The sequence below is a fragment of the Antechinus flavipes genome, chromosome 3 (genome assembly GCF_016432865.1).
Source record: "Antechinus flavipes isolate AdamAnt ecotype Samford, QLD, Australia chromosome 3, AdamAnt_v2, whole genome shotgun sequence".
Taxonomy (NCBI): Eukaryota; Metazoa; Chordata; class Mammalia; order Dasyuromorphia; family Dasyuridae; genus Antechinus; species Antechinus flavipes.
Window position 1 is genome coordinate 486,160,295 of NC_067400.1, and position 16,318 is coordinate 486,176,612.

Sequence of the window (16,318 nt, forward strand, 5' to 3'; positions counted from 1 at the left end):
TGTTTTTCTCCCCCTTTTATATGTGTATTTCTGTACTTGATCAATACCTTTCCACAGAAGGATAGAGAGGAAAGAAAATGTTAATCATTTTAGGCAGAAAAGTTTACCTTCAGCTCATTATATTGTTTAATTCACATGTACCTATTTCTTTCATCAATGGGAAAGCCTGTCTATTTGTTTGATCCAAGAATGACCATTACAATCTGGGAAATTCAGTATAAGTTACAGATAATCAAAGAAGCATCTCTTATTTTCATTAGGATCAAAATAAGTAAGTTCAAAATCATTTGGCTTGCTCTGTGCCTTAAGGAAATGATATTTAGAAAAAAATGCTTGTTGAGACAAATGTAACTAATTTTAATTTTTTCCAATTTCTGTATTTTAGGAAACACTGGAAACACATTTAAGATTGAACCCATCTTGGGTATCATCACTGTATCAAAAGAACCAGATATGACAACAATGGGACAGTTTGTTTTGTCCATAAAAGTCACCGATCAGGGTACCCCACCTATGTCTGCTACTGCCATTGTTCGCATCTCTGTCACTATGTCAGATAATTCTCACCCCAAGTTCACTCAGAAAGAATACCAAGCAGAAGTGAATGAAAACGTCGACATTGGGACATCGGTTATTTTAATCTCCGCCATCAGTCAATCTACACTCATTTATGAACTCAAAGATGGAAATGTTGAAGGCGTCTTTACCATAAATCCATATTCTGGTGTGATAACCAACCAAAAGGCCCTTGATTATGAACGCATTTCCTCTTATCAGCTCATCGTCCAAGCCACCAACATGGCAGGGATGGCGTCCAATGCCACAGTTAATATTCAGATTGTTGATGAAAATGACAACCCCCCCATTTTCCTTTTTTCTCACTACTCAGGCAGCCTCAGTGAGGTTGCCCCAGTCAACAGCATCGTCCGTAGCTCAGGTAACAATCCATTGGTGATTCGAGCCACAGATGCTGATAGTAATCAGAACGCTTTGCTAGTTTATCAAATTGTTGAGTCCACCGCCAAGAAGTATTTCACTGTGGACTCCAGCACGGGCGCCATCAGAACAATCGCCAGCTTGGATCACGAAACCATTGCCCATTTCCATTTTCACGTGCATGTGAGAGACAGTGGTAATCCCCAGTTGACTGCGGAAAGCCCAGCCGAGGTCAATATTGAGGTGACAGATGTGAATGATAACCCTCCAGTGTTCACTCAGGCAGTGTTTGAGACAGTCTTACTTCTACCCACTTATGTTGGGGTGGAGATTCTGAAAGTCCAAGCAACAGATCCTGACTCAGAAGTACCAGCTGAACTAACATACAGTCTGATGGAAGGCAACTTGGACTACTTTTTAATTGATTCCAGTAGTGGGGTGATCTCCATAAAAAACAGCAGTCTTTCCAAAGATCACTATATGCTCATAGTCAGAGTGTCGGATGGTAAGTTTTATGGTACTGCGATGGTGACTATCATGGTAAAAGAAGCCATGGACAGTGGTCTCCATTTCACACAGAATTTTTACTTTGCTTCAATCTCAGAGAACAGCACCAACATCACCAAAGTAGCCATTGTCAATGCAATTGGAAATCGCCTTAATGAACCTTTAATATATAGCATATTGAATCCAGGAAACAAATTCAAAATAAAATCTACCTCCGGGGTCATCCAGACAACTGGTGTCCCCTTTGACCGTGAAGAACAAGAGCTGTACGACTTGGTGGTGGAAGCCAGTCGTGAGTTAGACCATCTGCGTGTGGCCAGGGTTGTGGTGCGAGTCATCATTGAAGATATCAATGATAACTCTCCCGTTTTTGTGGGGCTGCCTTACTATGCTGCTGTGCAGGTGGATGCTGAACCTGGGACTCTTATCTACCGGGTATCTGCTCTTGACAGAGACAAAGGTGCCAATGGGGAAGTGACCTACACTCTCCAAGAGGATTATGGCCACTTTGAAATCAACCCAGAATCAGGGAGCGTTTTTTTAAAAGAAGCCTTCAATTCTGATTTATCTAACATCGAGTACGGAGTTATCATCCTAGCCAAAGACGGCGGGAAGCCCGCATTGTCTGCATCCGTGGAGCTTCCCATCACTATCGTCAATAAAGCAATGCCCGTCTTTGATAAGCCCTTTTATACAACTTCTGTCAATGAGGATATCGAAATGCACACTCCCATCCTCAGCATCAACGCAACCAGCCCAGAGGGACAAGGAATCATTTACATCATTGTTGACGGGGATCCCTATAACCAGTTCAACATTGACTTTGACACTGGAGTTCTCAATGTCATTAGCCCTCTGGACTATGAAGAAACACCTGTTTTTAAATTGACAGTGAGAGCCAGTGATGCTCTCACAGGTGCAAGGGCTGAGGTCACTGTCGACTTGTTAATTAATGATGTAAATGATAATCCCCCCATTTTCGACCAACCCACCTACAACGCAACCTTATCTGAAGCCTCTCTCATTGGGACACCTGTTTTGCAAGTGGTCGCCTCTGATGCAGATTCGGAAAACAATAAAGTTGTACAATATCAGATTGTTCAGGACACCTATAACAGTACTGATTATTTTCACATAGATAGCACAAGTGGCTTAATCTTGACAGCCCGCATGTTAGATCATGAATCAGTGCAACAATCCACTTTAAAAGTCAGAGCAACAGATAATGGGTTCCCACCAATGAGCAGCGAAGTACTTGTTAACATTTATGTGACTGACATGAATGACAATCCTCCAATTTTTAACCAGCTGATTTATGAATCCTATGTGAGTGAATTAGCCCCACGGGGCCATTTTGTGACCTGTGTCCAAGCTTCTGACGCTGATAGCTCTGATTTTGACCGATTAGAATATAGCATTTTATCTGGGAATGACCGAACTAGCTTTCTGATGGATAGCAAGAGTGGTATCATCACGCTGTCCAACCATCGCAAGCAGAGAATGGAACCTCTGTACAGTCTGAATGTGTCTGTCTCCGACGGACTGTTCACCAGCACAGCACAGGTGCACATTAGGATACTTGGTGCTAACTTATACAGTCCAGCCTTCTCACAAAGCACCTACGTCGCCGAAGTGAGAGAGAACGCTGCTCCGGGGACAAAGGTAATTCATGTCAGAGCAACAGATGGGGATCCGGGAGCGTACGGACAAATCAGCTATGCCATCATCAATGACTTTGCTAAGGACCGGTTCTTGATAGACAGCAATGGGCAAGTCATAACAACAGAAAGGCTGGATCGGGAAAGCCCCATGGAAGGGGACATCAGTATTTTTTTGAGGGCTCTGGATGGTGGAGGGAGAACAACTTTCTGCACCGTGAGGGTGATTGTTGTGGATGAAAATGATAATGCTCCCCAATTTTTGACCATAGAATATAGAGCCAGTGTCAGAGCTGATGTTGGGAGAGGTCACTTGGTAACTCAGGTCCAAGCCATTGATCCAGATGATGGAGTGAATTCAAGGATTACTTATTCACTGTATAGTGAAGCCTCTGTCTCCGTAGCAGATCTTCTTGAAATTGACCCTGACAATGGCTGGATGGTCACAAAGAGCAATTTTCACCAGTTGAAAAACACCGTCTTGTCATTTTTTGTCAAAGCAGTTGATGGAGGTATTCCAGTGAAGCACTCCCTCATCCCTGTCTACATTCATGTCTTGCCTCCCGAAATACTCTTACCCTCCTTTACGCAGCCCCAGTATTCCTTCTCCATTCCAGAAGATACTGTCATTGGAAGCACAGTGGATTCCCTCAGGATTTTGCCAAGTCAGAATGTTGTTTTTAGCACAGTTAACGGTGAACGGCCTGAAAATAACAAAGGTGGGGTCTTCATCATAGAGCAGGATACCGGTATCATCAAACTGGACAAGCGACTTGACCGTGAAATGACTCCCACCTTTTACTTTAAGGTGGCAGCTACTATCCCCTTGGACAAGGTGGATATTGTGTTTACGGTAGATATAGAGATCAAGGTACTAGATCTGAATGATAATAAACCATTCTTTGATGCTTCAAGCTATGAAGCCATTATAATGGAGGGAATGCCCATAGGCACCAGGCTCATCCAAGTGAAGGCTATTGATAGAGATTGGGGTGCCAATGGGCAGGTCACTTACGCTCTCCACTCTGATTCCAGTCCAGAGAAGATAATGGAAGTGTTCAGCATTGACAGTAACACAGGCTGGATCAGCACCTTGAAAGACCTGGACCATGAGAGAGATCCCACATTCACTTTCTCAGTGGTAGCCTCGGATCTTGGCGAAGCCTTTTCTCTGTCTTCCACCATCTTGGTCTCGGTCACTGTGACGGATATAAATGACAATGCACCTGTCTTTGGGCACGAGGTGTACCGAGAGCAGGTGAAGGAGAGTGATCCCCCAGGTGAAGTTGTAGCGGTCCTCAGCACATGGGATGAAGATACATCTGACATTAATCAGCAAGTGAGCTATCATATTACAGGTCAGTCCCCTTATCACGTTTCCATGATTTGTATTGCTGTCTGGAAAAGAAGTGGAGTTGGGGGGAAGGGAGAACGAAGACAAGGAGAACTCAATTCAAACATTTCTTAAATTGGTATTAAGGGCAGAAAGCCCATGTAAGTGCTAAGGAAATGAAGCTCAACAAAATACCCCTGCCTTCAGAAAATTTATCTTTTATAGGACAGATTAGTTTTGTAAAAGGGCTACTCAGATACTTAATAGTTATGTAACAGAGCAAATCACTTAACCCTAATTGCCTAAAAAAAAAAAAAAAATGAGGACTCCAAAGAGCTTCTATCCTTTGTGGATTTTAAATATCAAAGTTTATCATAGTTGAAATTAAACCTGATACATTTAAAAAATATTTGTTTTAAAATGACATTTCTTGAAAAAGTTATTTTTCCAAAAATAATAGTGAGCAAAGTGCCACATTTTTGCAAATTTCTTTAATATCTGGGTGAATAAAAAAAAAAAAAAAAAAACAACAACAACAACAACAACAACAACAACAACAACAACAACAACAACAACAACAACAACAACTGGACTCCACTCTGTTTTTACATTGTTAGATTATGTAGTTTTGGTTGCGTATATGAGGTAATTCAGCCTCACAAGTGTAGTTGAAAAAGGAAGGAGTGTTTCAAATAGACAAACAATATTATCGTAATATTATTATGAAAATAGTTTCAATCTCATAGACCCCCTAAAAGAGTCTCAGGGTGCTAGGAGTTCCTTGATTATACTTTGAGAACCACCACACTACCTGCCTTTCTGGTAGGAGCACTATTAGTATAATAAATGGGTGGAGCCCATGTTATGGACAGTTGCCAGGGGAAAATGAATCTTAATGAATGATGAGCAGTCCTCCTAAAAATTGTTTTGAGGATTTTCAGGTCAATATTTTTGTGTTGTGACATTCAAAGATGATACTTAGGAAAAGTGACAAAAGATTTTAAAGAATCTATCAATACTTGTAGTCAGGTGACTTCCTTTTAGAAAAACTACATTATTCAGAGAGAAAAAGGAATTAATTAGACTGCCCTTAGGACATGGAATCTGCTTAAGTATGTTAGTGGAAAAGTTAATTAATCACTACTGAATAAGAGCTTGCAGCAGGGCATACATATGAGCATTAGCAAAAAAGTACCTTTCATTTCAGCATTTTCTTTCCTTTTGCCTTCATGAAACTATTTTCCCTGACAATGTTTTCTGTTTAAATCTCATTATGCATTTTATACTTTATCACACACTGTCAGCCCTCCATCTGCAAAATGTACGTTTCTACAGTAGAGGAATGAAGGATAATAGGAAGGAAGAGAAGAGACATGTGAATCATCTTTGATTTATATGTTTTCACTTTTACTACAGAAACCTTGTAGACATTCTGAGGAGCTCTTTCTTATTAGGAAGACTGAAGTTTAAATGTGCCTTTCTAATTATTGATGCACTTTCTCTGAAATCCCAGTGATTTAAAGGGTCCACACACTATCCCATCAACTCTACTCTAGTGGAGAGCATGCAGTAGCTTTAAAACAAAAATTACTATTGGCAATGCCAACCACCAACTGGCATTAATTAGATTTTACTTTTCCTTCTTACATAGCAGTTGGTTGCAGACAACTTGCCCCTAGTGCTCCAGATTAACAAAAGATGGTTAATCATTTTCTGTAGGAAAAAAAAAAAAAAAAACAGTTGCTGCTGTACAGAAACAAATTCAATGTAATAGGAAAGGTTAAATTTGTGAGTGTCAAAATATTCAGTGGAAACATAATTAGATTTTAGCGATGGTGGAGGGCCCAGAGGCCCATCCTGATCTCACCTGGAGGAATGTGGGACTATCACCTTTTGTCAATAGTTTACCTGTGGGGTGAAAAGTATTTTCTATGTCTTCCACACCAGAGAAACACCAGTTTGACTCATAACATAAATACTTCAGTCACAAATTAGAATTCTCTTTCAGGATTTTGTCTCCCTCCCTTGGGCATTCCACTAGATAAGTATGTGTTCTCTGACTTAAGATCCCTTGAGGAAAAGGTGAGGTCTCTCCTGTTTTCCAATGAGATCAAAAGCCCTGACAGACGTTAACTTAATTCAATTTAAGAAGCTTACTAAGCACCTGCTTTGTGCCAAGCACTGTGGTTGATGTTGGGAAGGGACAACAGTTAAGCCTACACTCTTGGGAAAGCATAACACATATACAGGTAAGTAAATGTAGATTATAAGCAGAGAAAAAAATGCATTGTAATTCCAGGGTTAGAAGGAAGCACTACATTTTTTTGAGGAAATCAGAAAGTTCTCTTGTAGGAGGAGGAAGCTTTAAAAGCAAAGGATTCCAAGAGGCAGAAATACAAAGGAGAGGAATAATGGGGAAGGGGTATAAAGGCAAGTTATAGAGTATCTATCCCGTGTTTGACTGGAACTTAGAATCCATGAATGCAGAGATTTCTTCTCTGACTGTAGGAGGGAATCCCAGAGGAAGATTTGCCTTGGGCCTGGTGCAAAACGAATGGAAGGTTTATGTAAAGCGACCTCTTGATCGAGAAGAGCAAGATAAAGATAGTGTGTAACCAAATAGGGAGAAACTGTAAATGCTAGAGATTTCATTTTATTCAAGAAGCAATAGGGAGCCACTAAAAGTTCTTGAGCAGGTGAATCATGTAGACACACAGTTAAATAAAGGTGATTCCCAACTTCTTGCCTATTTCAACTCCATATTATTATTCTAGGATGAGAGGGTAGAGAGGGAAGTCCATTTTCATTTTCTTTTTTGTTGCTCTTCTTTCTGTACTTTTATCATCAGACTTAAATGATGTGGAGCAGTCTTACTGCCAGGTTCAACATCAGGACAGGTGCATACATAAATCTATTCTATTGCATCTTTCTACTCTTTTCTTTATTTTTGTTTATTGATAAATTTAATCTAATTACAGTCAGTCAATAAACATTTATTAAGCACCTACTAATTACAGTGCTTATCTCTGAAGAGCTCTTTCTATGACCCCTTTGTCAGGGCTTTTTAAATATTAATTTGTCTTTATGTGCCATGGAAACTTAAAAAACAAAAAAGCCCAACTCTGTTCCTAGTTAAGAACAGCACAACTGTATGATAAACCTTCATTACAAGATTCCTTAATAGAACTCATTGCCATTCTTTGATTACATAATCAACAGCTAATGAAATTGTCTTTGTAACAAGAGCTATGGTGTATTACATCCTCTCCAGAGACAAAGTGGAAAGACTGTCAGTTGTATGGTTCCGAGAAGTCTATTGATTGTTCACAGTTTGAATTTGATCGTCCTTCAGGGAAACTAAACAAGAGATCATCTCAAACTCCTCTAAGTGGATTTTGTTTTCTTTGGAAGTTATTGTCTTTGTTTCCACACAGGGCATATAAATGTCCTGCTTTGCTGCAAGAGAATCAGATGAATTTAGGATTTTGTGAGTGGCTGTCATTTTTTAGTATCCTGAGTTTGAAAAGAAAGTGAGATCATCTTCGTGCTCTTTTCTGAGTAGTTTTAGTATAGAAGGGATTTTCTTCCAGAAACTTAAAGAGATCGATTTCTTCTCTGACTGTAGGAGGGAATCCCAGAGGAAGATTCGCCTTGGGCCTGGTGCAAAACGAATGGAAGGTTTATGTAAAGCGACCTCTTGATCGAGAAGAACAAGATATTTACTTCCTGAACATCACTGCCACAGATGGACTTTTTGTCACTCAGGCTATGGTAGAAGTCACTGTCACTGATGTGAATGACAACAGTCCAGTGTGTGACCAGGTTAGTCAGATAATTCTCATCCTTTTATTCAATAATTAGCATTTTCCTATTAATTGACTTTTTTTGCTGAGGCAATTGGGGTTAAATGACTTGCTAGGGTCACACAGCCAGGAAGTGTTAAGTATCTGAGCCCAAATTTGAACTCAGGTCCTCCTGACTTCAGGGCTGGTGCTCTATCCGTGGCACCATCTAGCTGCCCCCCTTATAATTGATTTTTAAGGGATCTCATTTCATGTCTTTCCTATGAACTTGTAGGCAGCTAGATGGTGCAGTGTTCCTGGACCAGGAGCCAAGATGACTTGAATTCAAATCCAGCCTCACACACTTAAGAGCTGTGTGAATCTAGACAAGTCATTTAATCTCTGTCTGTCTCAGTTTTCTCATTTTTAAAATGGATATAACAATAGTCCCTACTTCCCAGGCTTGCCTGAAGCATAAAACAATAAAAAATGAATAAATAATGAATAAATAAAAATGATAATAAAATAATATTTATAAAGTGCCTTGCAATTCTTAAAGCAAATTATAAATGCTGGGTAATGGTAATAGTAATTGAAGCAGCAGCAGCAGCAATAATAGTAGTAATAGAATGGGTATATCCAAAGTGTTATCCTGAGGCTAAATATGGCCTACCTTATTTCAAATTGAGATTCTTTTTTCACCAAATTAAAAAAAAAAAAACCTACTTAATTAACACATGTAAAGAAAAAGAAAAGTTCCTGCTACCAGTGTAATTGCTCTTGTGTACCTGACTGACAGGCAGGTAGGGTAGCTTGATGAATTTAGAATACTGGGCCTAGAGTCAAAAAAGACCTGAGTTTGAATTCAGCCCCAGCTACTTTCTAGCTGGATGATACTAGATAAATCATCTAGCCTCTTTTTGCCTTAATTCCCTGGAGCAGAATCTGGCAAACCAATCCAATGTCTTTGCCAAGGAAACTCCACGGACAGTTATTAACATGGTCCATGAGATCACAAAGAATCTGACGGAACTGAACAATAATTACCTGACTTAAGGTACCACACTCATAGGCTTGTATCATTAGTAATGGTAATTAAAACTGAATTCCACTAATTAGATAATTTAATTCTTGTGGCTTGCACACAAAGATTTCTGATTAAACATTTGAAAAATGTGAATGTCCTCTTAATGCAATAACTCAACTCAGGTCCTTCTTAGGTTTAGTAAGGTTGTCATTGTTAGTCACTGGATAGCTTTTGGAATAAAGTTAATTAAAAATGAAAGGGCCATGAGTGGCCAGATTGGGTTCCTAATCAATCAAAATGTCATAGAAGTGTAGACTTTGAGGCTTGGGATTTAGTCACAATTGTAGCACCTACTAGGTAGGAAACCTTAGAAATAATTTACTTTTCCTCCCTGAGTTTCAGTTGCTTTATTTAAATCCAAGAAACAAAGTCCTATTCCCATTATACTGGACATTTTCTATGATTCTCCCAAATCAGATCCCCCATTCCCATGTTGTTTCCCAATATGGAACAGAAACATGGCATGGTAGATAAAATAATGTACCTGAAGTCAGGAAAATCTGGGTGAAAACCCTGTCTCAGACACATATTAGCTCTGTGACTCTGGGCAGATCTTTAAGCCCTTTTTAAACTGCATTTTCTCTTCTATAAAACAGCAACAATGCAGAATTATATTGGAGATCAAATGAGATAATATATGTAAAAGGCTCTGTAAACCTTAATGTGCTCTTTCTGTCTCTGTCTCTGTCTCTCTCTGTCTCTCTCTCTTTCTCTCTCTCTCTCTCTGTACCTACATAGTGTGAATGAATATGTGTTATGATTCTGATATCCTATAACTTAGAATTCATTTGTGACAAGCATATCACTATTTAAATGGGAAAAATTGACTAGAAATGAAATTGTCTGCTTTTAAAGCCTAGACTATCCCAAACCTACAAATATTTAAAAAACATTTTTCTTCTTCTCTGTCTAGGTTGCATACACAGCTTTGTTTCCAGAAGACATTCCATCAAATAAAATTATCCTTAAGATCAGTGCCAAGGATGCTGACATTGGGCCCAATGGAGATATCAGATACTCACTCTATGGCTCAGGAAACAACAAATTTTTCTTAGATCCAGAAAGTGGTAAGGTGTCATGTGTTCTTTGGTAAAATGACAGTTTTGATCCCTAGGTACAAACATGACTGAATCTTATCCCCCCAGTTTTGGTATTCTGTTTAAATGATAAAATTACTAATTGGTGACTAACCAGTCTTGCAAATTACACTACTCATTGTACTCTAAAACAGAGCTTCTTAGCCTTTTTCCACTCACAACCCCTTTTTGAACCATAAAATTTTTACACAACTTCGAGTATATAGGATATAAAATAAGTATACAAATCAAACATTTACTGACAAGAAATCATCATTTTAGCCCCCTATATTCAGTTACAAGATCCTCTTTTGGAGTCACAGCACACAGTTTAAGAAGCTGGGTTTTAATGGGATCTGATCATGGATATAATGTATGCTTAAACTTTATAATACATTACATTGATATTGCATTTCTTGGTTGCTTTACATGCATATCTTAATATCCTACCTAGGATGTTTATATGAATTTAAGAAAGATCAGAAGCATCTCATTTTAACTGTTTGGCTAAGTTACATAATCTTGCTCCATGATACTAGAGAAGTATCTTCTGTGTAGTTTACCTTAGCCACAAAAAATTGTTTTTGACCAAAAATCTTATAATAATTTCTTTTATATTTAACAGTACCCACCACCACCCCCAACTAGAAATTTCTAATTACTATACACTTTTTTACCTATCAATACAATAAGTTATAGGAAGATAATTACCTTCAGTCAATCAGATTTTTGATTTTATTAATATACTTTTGTTTTAATATAACCTTCATTTCCAAACATATCTCTTCCCATTTCCTTTACAAAGTGAAGCCATCCCTTTTTAACAAAGAACAGGAGAAAGGAATAAAAAAGCAGTTCTGTACAATAACTAGGTCTTATCTGAATTTGACAGTGTATCCCCTGCTCTGCCCCCATAATCTCCCACCCCTGTAGAAAAGGGAGGAAGGTGCATTTTCTCATCTGTTCTCAGAAGTCAAATTATTTCATTATAATCATACAACATTCACTTTCCCTTTTTTTCATTGTGGTTGTTGCCACTAATGTTCTTTCCATTTATGGGATTATCATAATTTGTATTATTTTCCTGGTTCTTCTTAATTCCTTCAGCAAATAATTCTCAGTATCCTCCCCCCAAAAAGTAAATTTCATAGATTTTCCAGGAAACTAAACAAAAATAAAAATCAAGGAATAGTAGGATTGAAATTCTTTTATGTCTACTTCCTAATTCTCACTATTATTACTGTTAGATTTTCATTAAACTTCTTAGGCCAGGTCTTATATTCATGGCTAGGTAAAATTCACAAAATGAAAGCTTATGAAACAAGTTATATATCCATATTGAGGGCAAGTGCTAATGGAAATGACTCTGTCCAAACCAGTGCTTAAGGTAGCAGGGGATTAAATGATTTTTGCAGGGTAATACAAGTGGTACATGTCAGAGACAGGAGCTCAACTCCAAGTAGGTCTTCCTACTTCAAGATTAATCTTCTGTCTCTTAACATCTATTACCTGTCTTTGTGATCTTATACAGAGTCATCAAGCATTTATTAAATACCTCCTGTATACCAGACATGTCAGTCAATTGATAAAGATTTATTATGCATCTTCTCTGAGTCAGGCTCCATGCTAAGCTTTGGATGTTATAATAACTTTCATGAGCTTAAATTCTGAGACTGTAAGTTACAGAGTTTCTCAATACCATTGAAGTCATAGATTCAGACCAGCTCCCCATTGTACCCACCAACATTTACAAACCACTTTCTTCACAAAAAATATATTTTTACGTTGCCCCATTTTATAGATGAGGAACAAACAGCCGAGTTAGATGACTTGCCCTCAGTCATGCAGCTAGTAAAAGTCAAAGATAGGTTTCTAATCTAGCCTCCTGAGTCAAGTCAAGAAGCATTTATTAAGTGCTTACTGTATGCCAGGAACCATGCTTAGAGATGAGAATTCAAAGAAGACAAGAAATGGTTCTTCCTCTCAAGGAACTGACAATCTAATGAAAAACTAACGAAATATGTGGAGAAAAGCCAGATTTTCTAAATTTCCATTACTCTTGATTTTGATGAGCAAACATTTCTTTGCCCATAATGGGACCCAACTGAAGCATTCATCTAACCATTGCAGCAGTGAACTCCTTCTTGCCTAAGATGTAAAATTTTTGGCAAGACCCAAACCCTGTTTTTTAGCCTTTGTTTTCACCTTCTGTGAATCATCACCTATTAGAATTTATCGAAGGTTACTACTATGCCAGTTCCTCTATTTGATAATATTTTATACCTTCTCTCATCTCATACTCTTAATGATAGTAAATAAATTTATGTCATACTCAGCTTTATGTGTTTTCCTTAAGATAGAGAGGGAAGGAAGAAAGGTGCGAAGGAGGCAGAGAAAGAGAGGAAGGAAGAAGGATGGAAAAGGAAGATAAGACTGATTTATTATCATTTTATATTTATTATATCATTTACAATATTCCAAGTACTATACTGGGGACAAAAAGATTGAACTAATAGATACCTAGGATTGACTGGCGGTCAGCTTATCATTAGTGAACTGTGCTGTGTATGTTTCTTTGCTGTTGTTTGTGACCAGACCATGGTGCTGAGAGACCGAAGATGGATTATGTTCCCCAAGTTTCCAAAGGAAACAATCCAGATGCTGTTTCTGGCCATGTACAGGTTTAGTTACATAACTTTGAAGGACAGAAGATGTGTTTGCTGTATTTCAAGAGTCCCTTATGCCTTCCTGTTTAGTGAAAGGGAAGCAGACAGATTGTTCTTTTGTGCCCTACTAGCTATCATCATCCCATCACCTAGCTGTCCCTTAGAGGGATTCTTAGAGCAAGGATTCTCAGCCTGTTTTTGGTCATCATGAACTTTTGTCAGCCTGGTGAAACCTATGAATTCTTCAAAATACTGATTTTAAATACATAAAATATAAAATACATGGGGTAACAAATGAAAACAGTTATATATTGAAAATATATTAAGAAAATGTTAAATAAATAAATTTTTATGCCCCAAGTTAAGAAACTCTACTCTAGAATTACCTTCCATCTATTCTTTATGAATCTTGAATATATTTATTTATATTTATATTGTTTCTACAAGGTGAACTCCTTAAGGACAAGATTCTGTTTTTTGTCTGTCTTTGTATTCTCAGAACTTAGACCAGTACTTGGAACAAAATAAGTATTTAATAAATACCTGATGATTAATTGTTCCAGGTTAAGACACATAGACTGACACTCTATTCTGTATTGGTGGATCCCTATAATATAGATTCTTAATTCTGACATATATTTTTAAATTGAAATGTTGTGCTGTTCAGACTATTATTTTTATCACTTTTATTTTTCATTTATTTATTATTTTTCTCAGGTGAGTTAAAAACCCTGGCCCTTTTAGATCGAGAGAAAATACCTGTGTACAACCTGGTTGCCAGGGCAACAGATGGGGGTGGCAGGTTCTGCCAGTCAGATATCCGCCTGATTCTGGAAGATGTTAATGATAATCCCCCCATATTTTCATCTGACCATTACAACGCATGTATCTATGAAAATACAGCCACCAAAGCCTTGTTAACAAGAGTGCAAGCTACAGATCCTGACTTAGGTAAGCTAAGAACACATACATTATCTTGATAATCTCTTTGTATAATGTGCCTTCTTAGTTGGGTTGCCATTCCCTTGCCATGTAAGAGCTTTAACAGAAACATTTCTGATAGAACTTATACATTGTAAAGACCTAAATTCTCCTTTCAGCTTTTATGCTTCATGTACGTATTATAACTCACCAAGTTTCCTTCTCTGTTCTTTTTTTTTTTTTGGTAAGTACTGTAAAGGAAACACATTATGAATTCCTTTGCCCTCCAACAAAGTTTTTTTTTTCTGTTTGTTTATTTTATTAAATAAAAAATAACTGTTTCCCTCCTTTTTAGTGTCTCCTGAAGGTAGTTAAAATTCACTGTGCAATGGAGAAAATTCATTTCCCTTTCAATAAAGAATTCTATCACATGTCACAGTTGAAAAATGACAATCACAATTTATTGTGCCACCCTGTAGGACAAAGACCAATTACTAAATGCATTGTCAGCCCAGTGCTGTCTTTCTTATGGCCATTTTCCAAGGCATTTTGGTCATGTATGGAGTGACATTATGGGGGAATAAGGGGAGAATTAGAATTGAAAGTTACCAATAAAGTTTGTATTAAAACCCACTTTACATAATGAGATGGTGAACTCTGAAAGATGTAAGTTAATTGCTGGGTAGTTCTTCTGAGGATGCATAAGTTATTGGGGTGACTGCATGATGGAATATAAATATGAAAGGGCATGGACATCCTTTTGGTTCTGCATTTAAGAGCTGTAAATCAGAAGATTGCAGTATGATGGGGGTGTGTCTGATGTGCTAAATAGACATTTATATAATTCAGTGTCTTATTGCTCTAATTCTGGATTGAAAGGAAATTTATTTGACTAATGAAAGAGTAAACATTGAATAAATAATTGTAAGCAGATTTAAAGTTGAAAACCTCTGGAAATTTCTTCTTAGGGAAGTTATTGTGTCTAGAATTGTAGTTGCAATGTTTGATTATGGAAGGTTAAAAAGGTCTTTTGCATTATATGGCTTAATCGGTAATGTGTATGTTGAATCTTGGGGCAGTGAAGACCTGTGATTTCATTAGCATAGGAAATGCCTATTAAGTAAATTCCCTGTGATCTGTGCACATCACCCCAAGCTCTGCAGTTTAGCATCCTAGAGAGTGGCCTGGAGGGCTGAGAGTTAAGTGATTTGCTGGGGGTTACACAGCTAGTTGAATATCTGAAACCAGATTTAAATTCAGCTGCCTTCATGAATTAATAGATTTAAATTTGGAAGGAACTTTAGAGATCATTGAGTCCAATTTCGTCATTTTTCAAATGCAGAAATCCAGAGAGATCAAATGATCTATCCACAGGCACTCAACTAGTAAATTTCTGAGGTAACAGTTGATCCCAGGTCTTCCTACGCTATCTCTTAGTAGTTGGCTAAACTAAAGAAAAATTTTACTTTTCCTTCAATGGAGGTAATACACCTGTTCTTTATGAATTTAGTTATCAATGAAATACTGAAGAAAGAAAAAATTCCACCCTTGAGGATTTGGAGGTTCATTCTGGATTGCCTGAACACTGGTACAAATAGGCAACTAAGACAATAAAGGGATTAGACTTGTTTAGTTGCCTCCAGTGGACAAAACTGGGAACAAGAGACTGAAGTTTCAAAAATACAAATTTAGCTTTGACTTAGTTCTACTTGGGGAAATTTTGCCTCAGGTTAAATAATAACAGCAACAACAAAAGCTAATATTTTAGATAATACCTACTATGTGCCAGGCACTATATTAAGCACTTTCCAGTTATTTTCTTTTTTGACTGTCACAATAACACTGGGAGGCAGGGTTATTATGATCCTCATTTTACAAATGGAAACTGAGGCAAACAGAACTGGTAAGTGTCTGAAGTAGTATCATGTTCTCTAGACTCTGGGGCCATTGCTCTGTCTACTACATCACCTGACTATCCCTAATGGGCAGCCCATGTATGTCCTAGGTACTAAAAGTCTCCTAGTGAAGTCTAGATGGACATTTTTGGAAGGTGGTGTTTAAGGGATTCTTGGTCAGTTTATAAATTAGATTAAGGGGCCTCTGGGTACTCTTACCTGCAGTTCTTAAGCTGCTTATATGCTTCTCTGAGGAGGCAATTAAGGTGAAAGGAAAGCCAACTCATGCAGAAGAACTAGTAGATTTTTTAAAATCTTTAGCAATGGGGCTGGATGGGAATGAGCAGAGTCTAGAAGTTTTTGTATTATTAAGTGGAGAATTGAGCTTGATGGCAGACCAAAGCTCATCCACTAATGATAAGTAGTAGATTGAGTTCACATACCTGCTGTTCAATTT

The 16,318-nt window shown here is 37.8% G+C and overlaps 1 protein-coding gene across 3 annotated transcripts in view; it reads left to right on the forward strand.

The window, feature by feature from the left end:
* The window catches only part of FAT3 (FAT atypical cadherin 3), a 537,424-nt gene that overhangs the window by 437,456 nt on the left and 83,650 nt on the right, over window positions 1-16,318 (forward strand). For all 3 annotated transcript variants that reach the window (XM_051986799.1, XM_051986800.1, XM_051986801.1), the window contains 4 exons: window positions 386-4,459; window positions 8,060-8,256; window positions 10,217-10,370; window positions 13,763-13,996. In XM_051986799.1, the coding sequence (XP_051842759.1) occupies window positions 386-4,459; window positions 8,060-8,256; window positions 10,217-10,370; window positions 13,763-13,996 (4,659 nt within the window). The remainder of the gene's footprint in view (window positions 1-385; window positions 4,460-8,059; window positions 8,257-10,216; window positions 10,371-13,762; window positions 13,997-16,318) is intronic.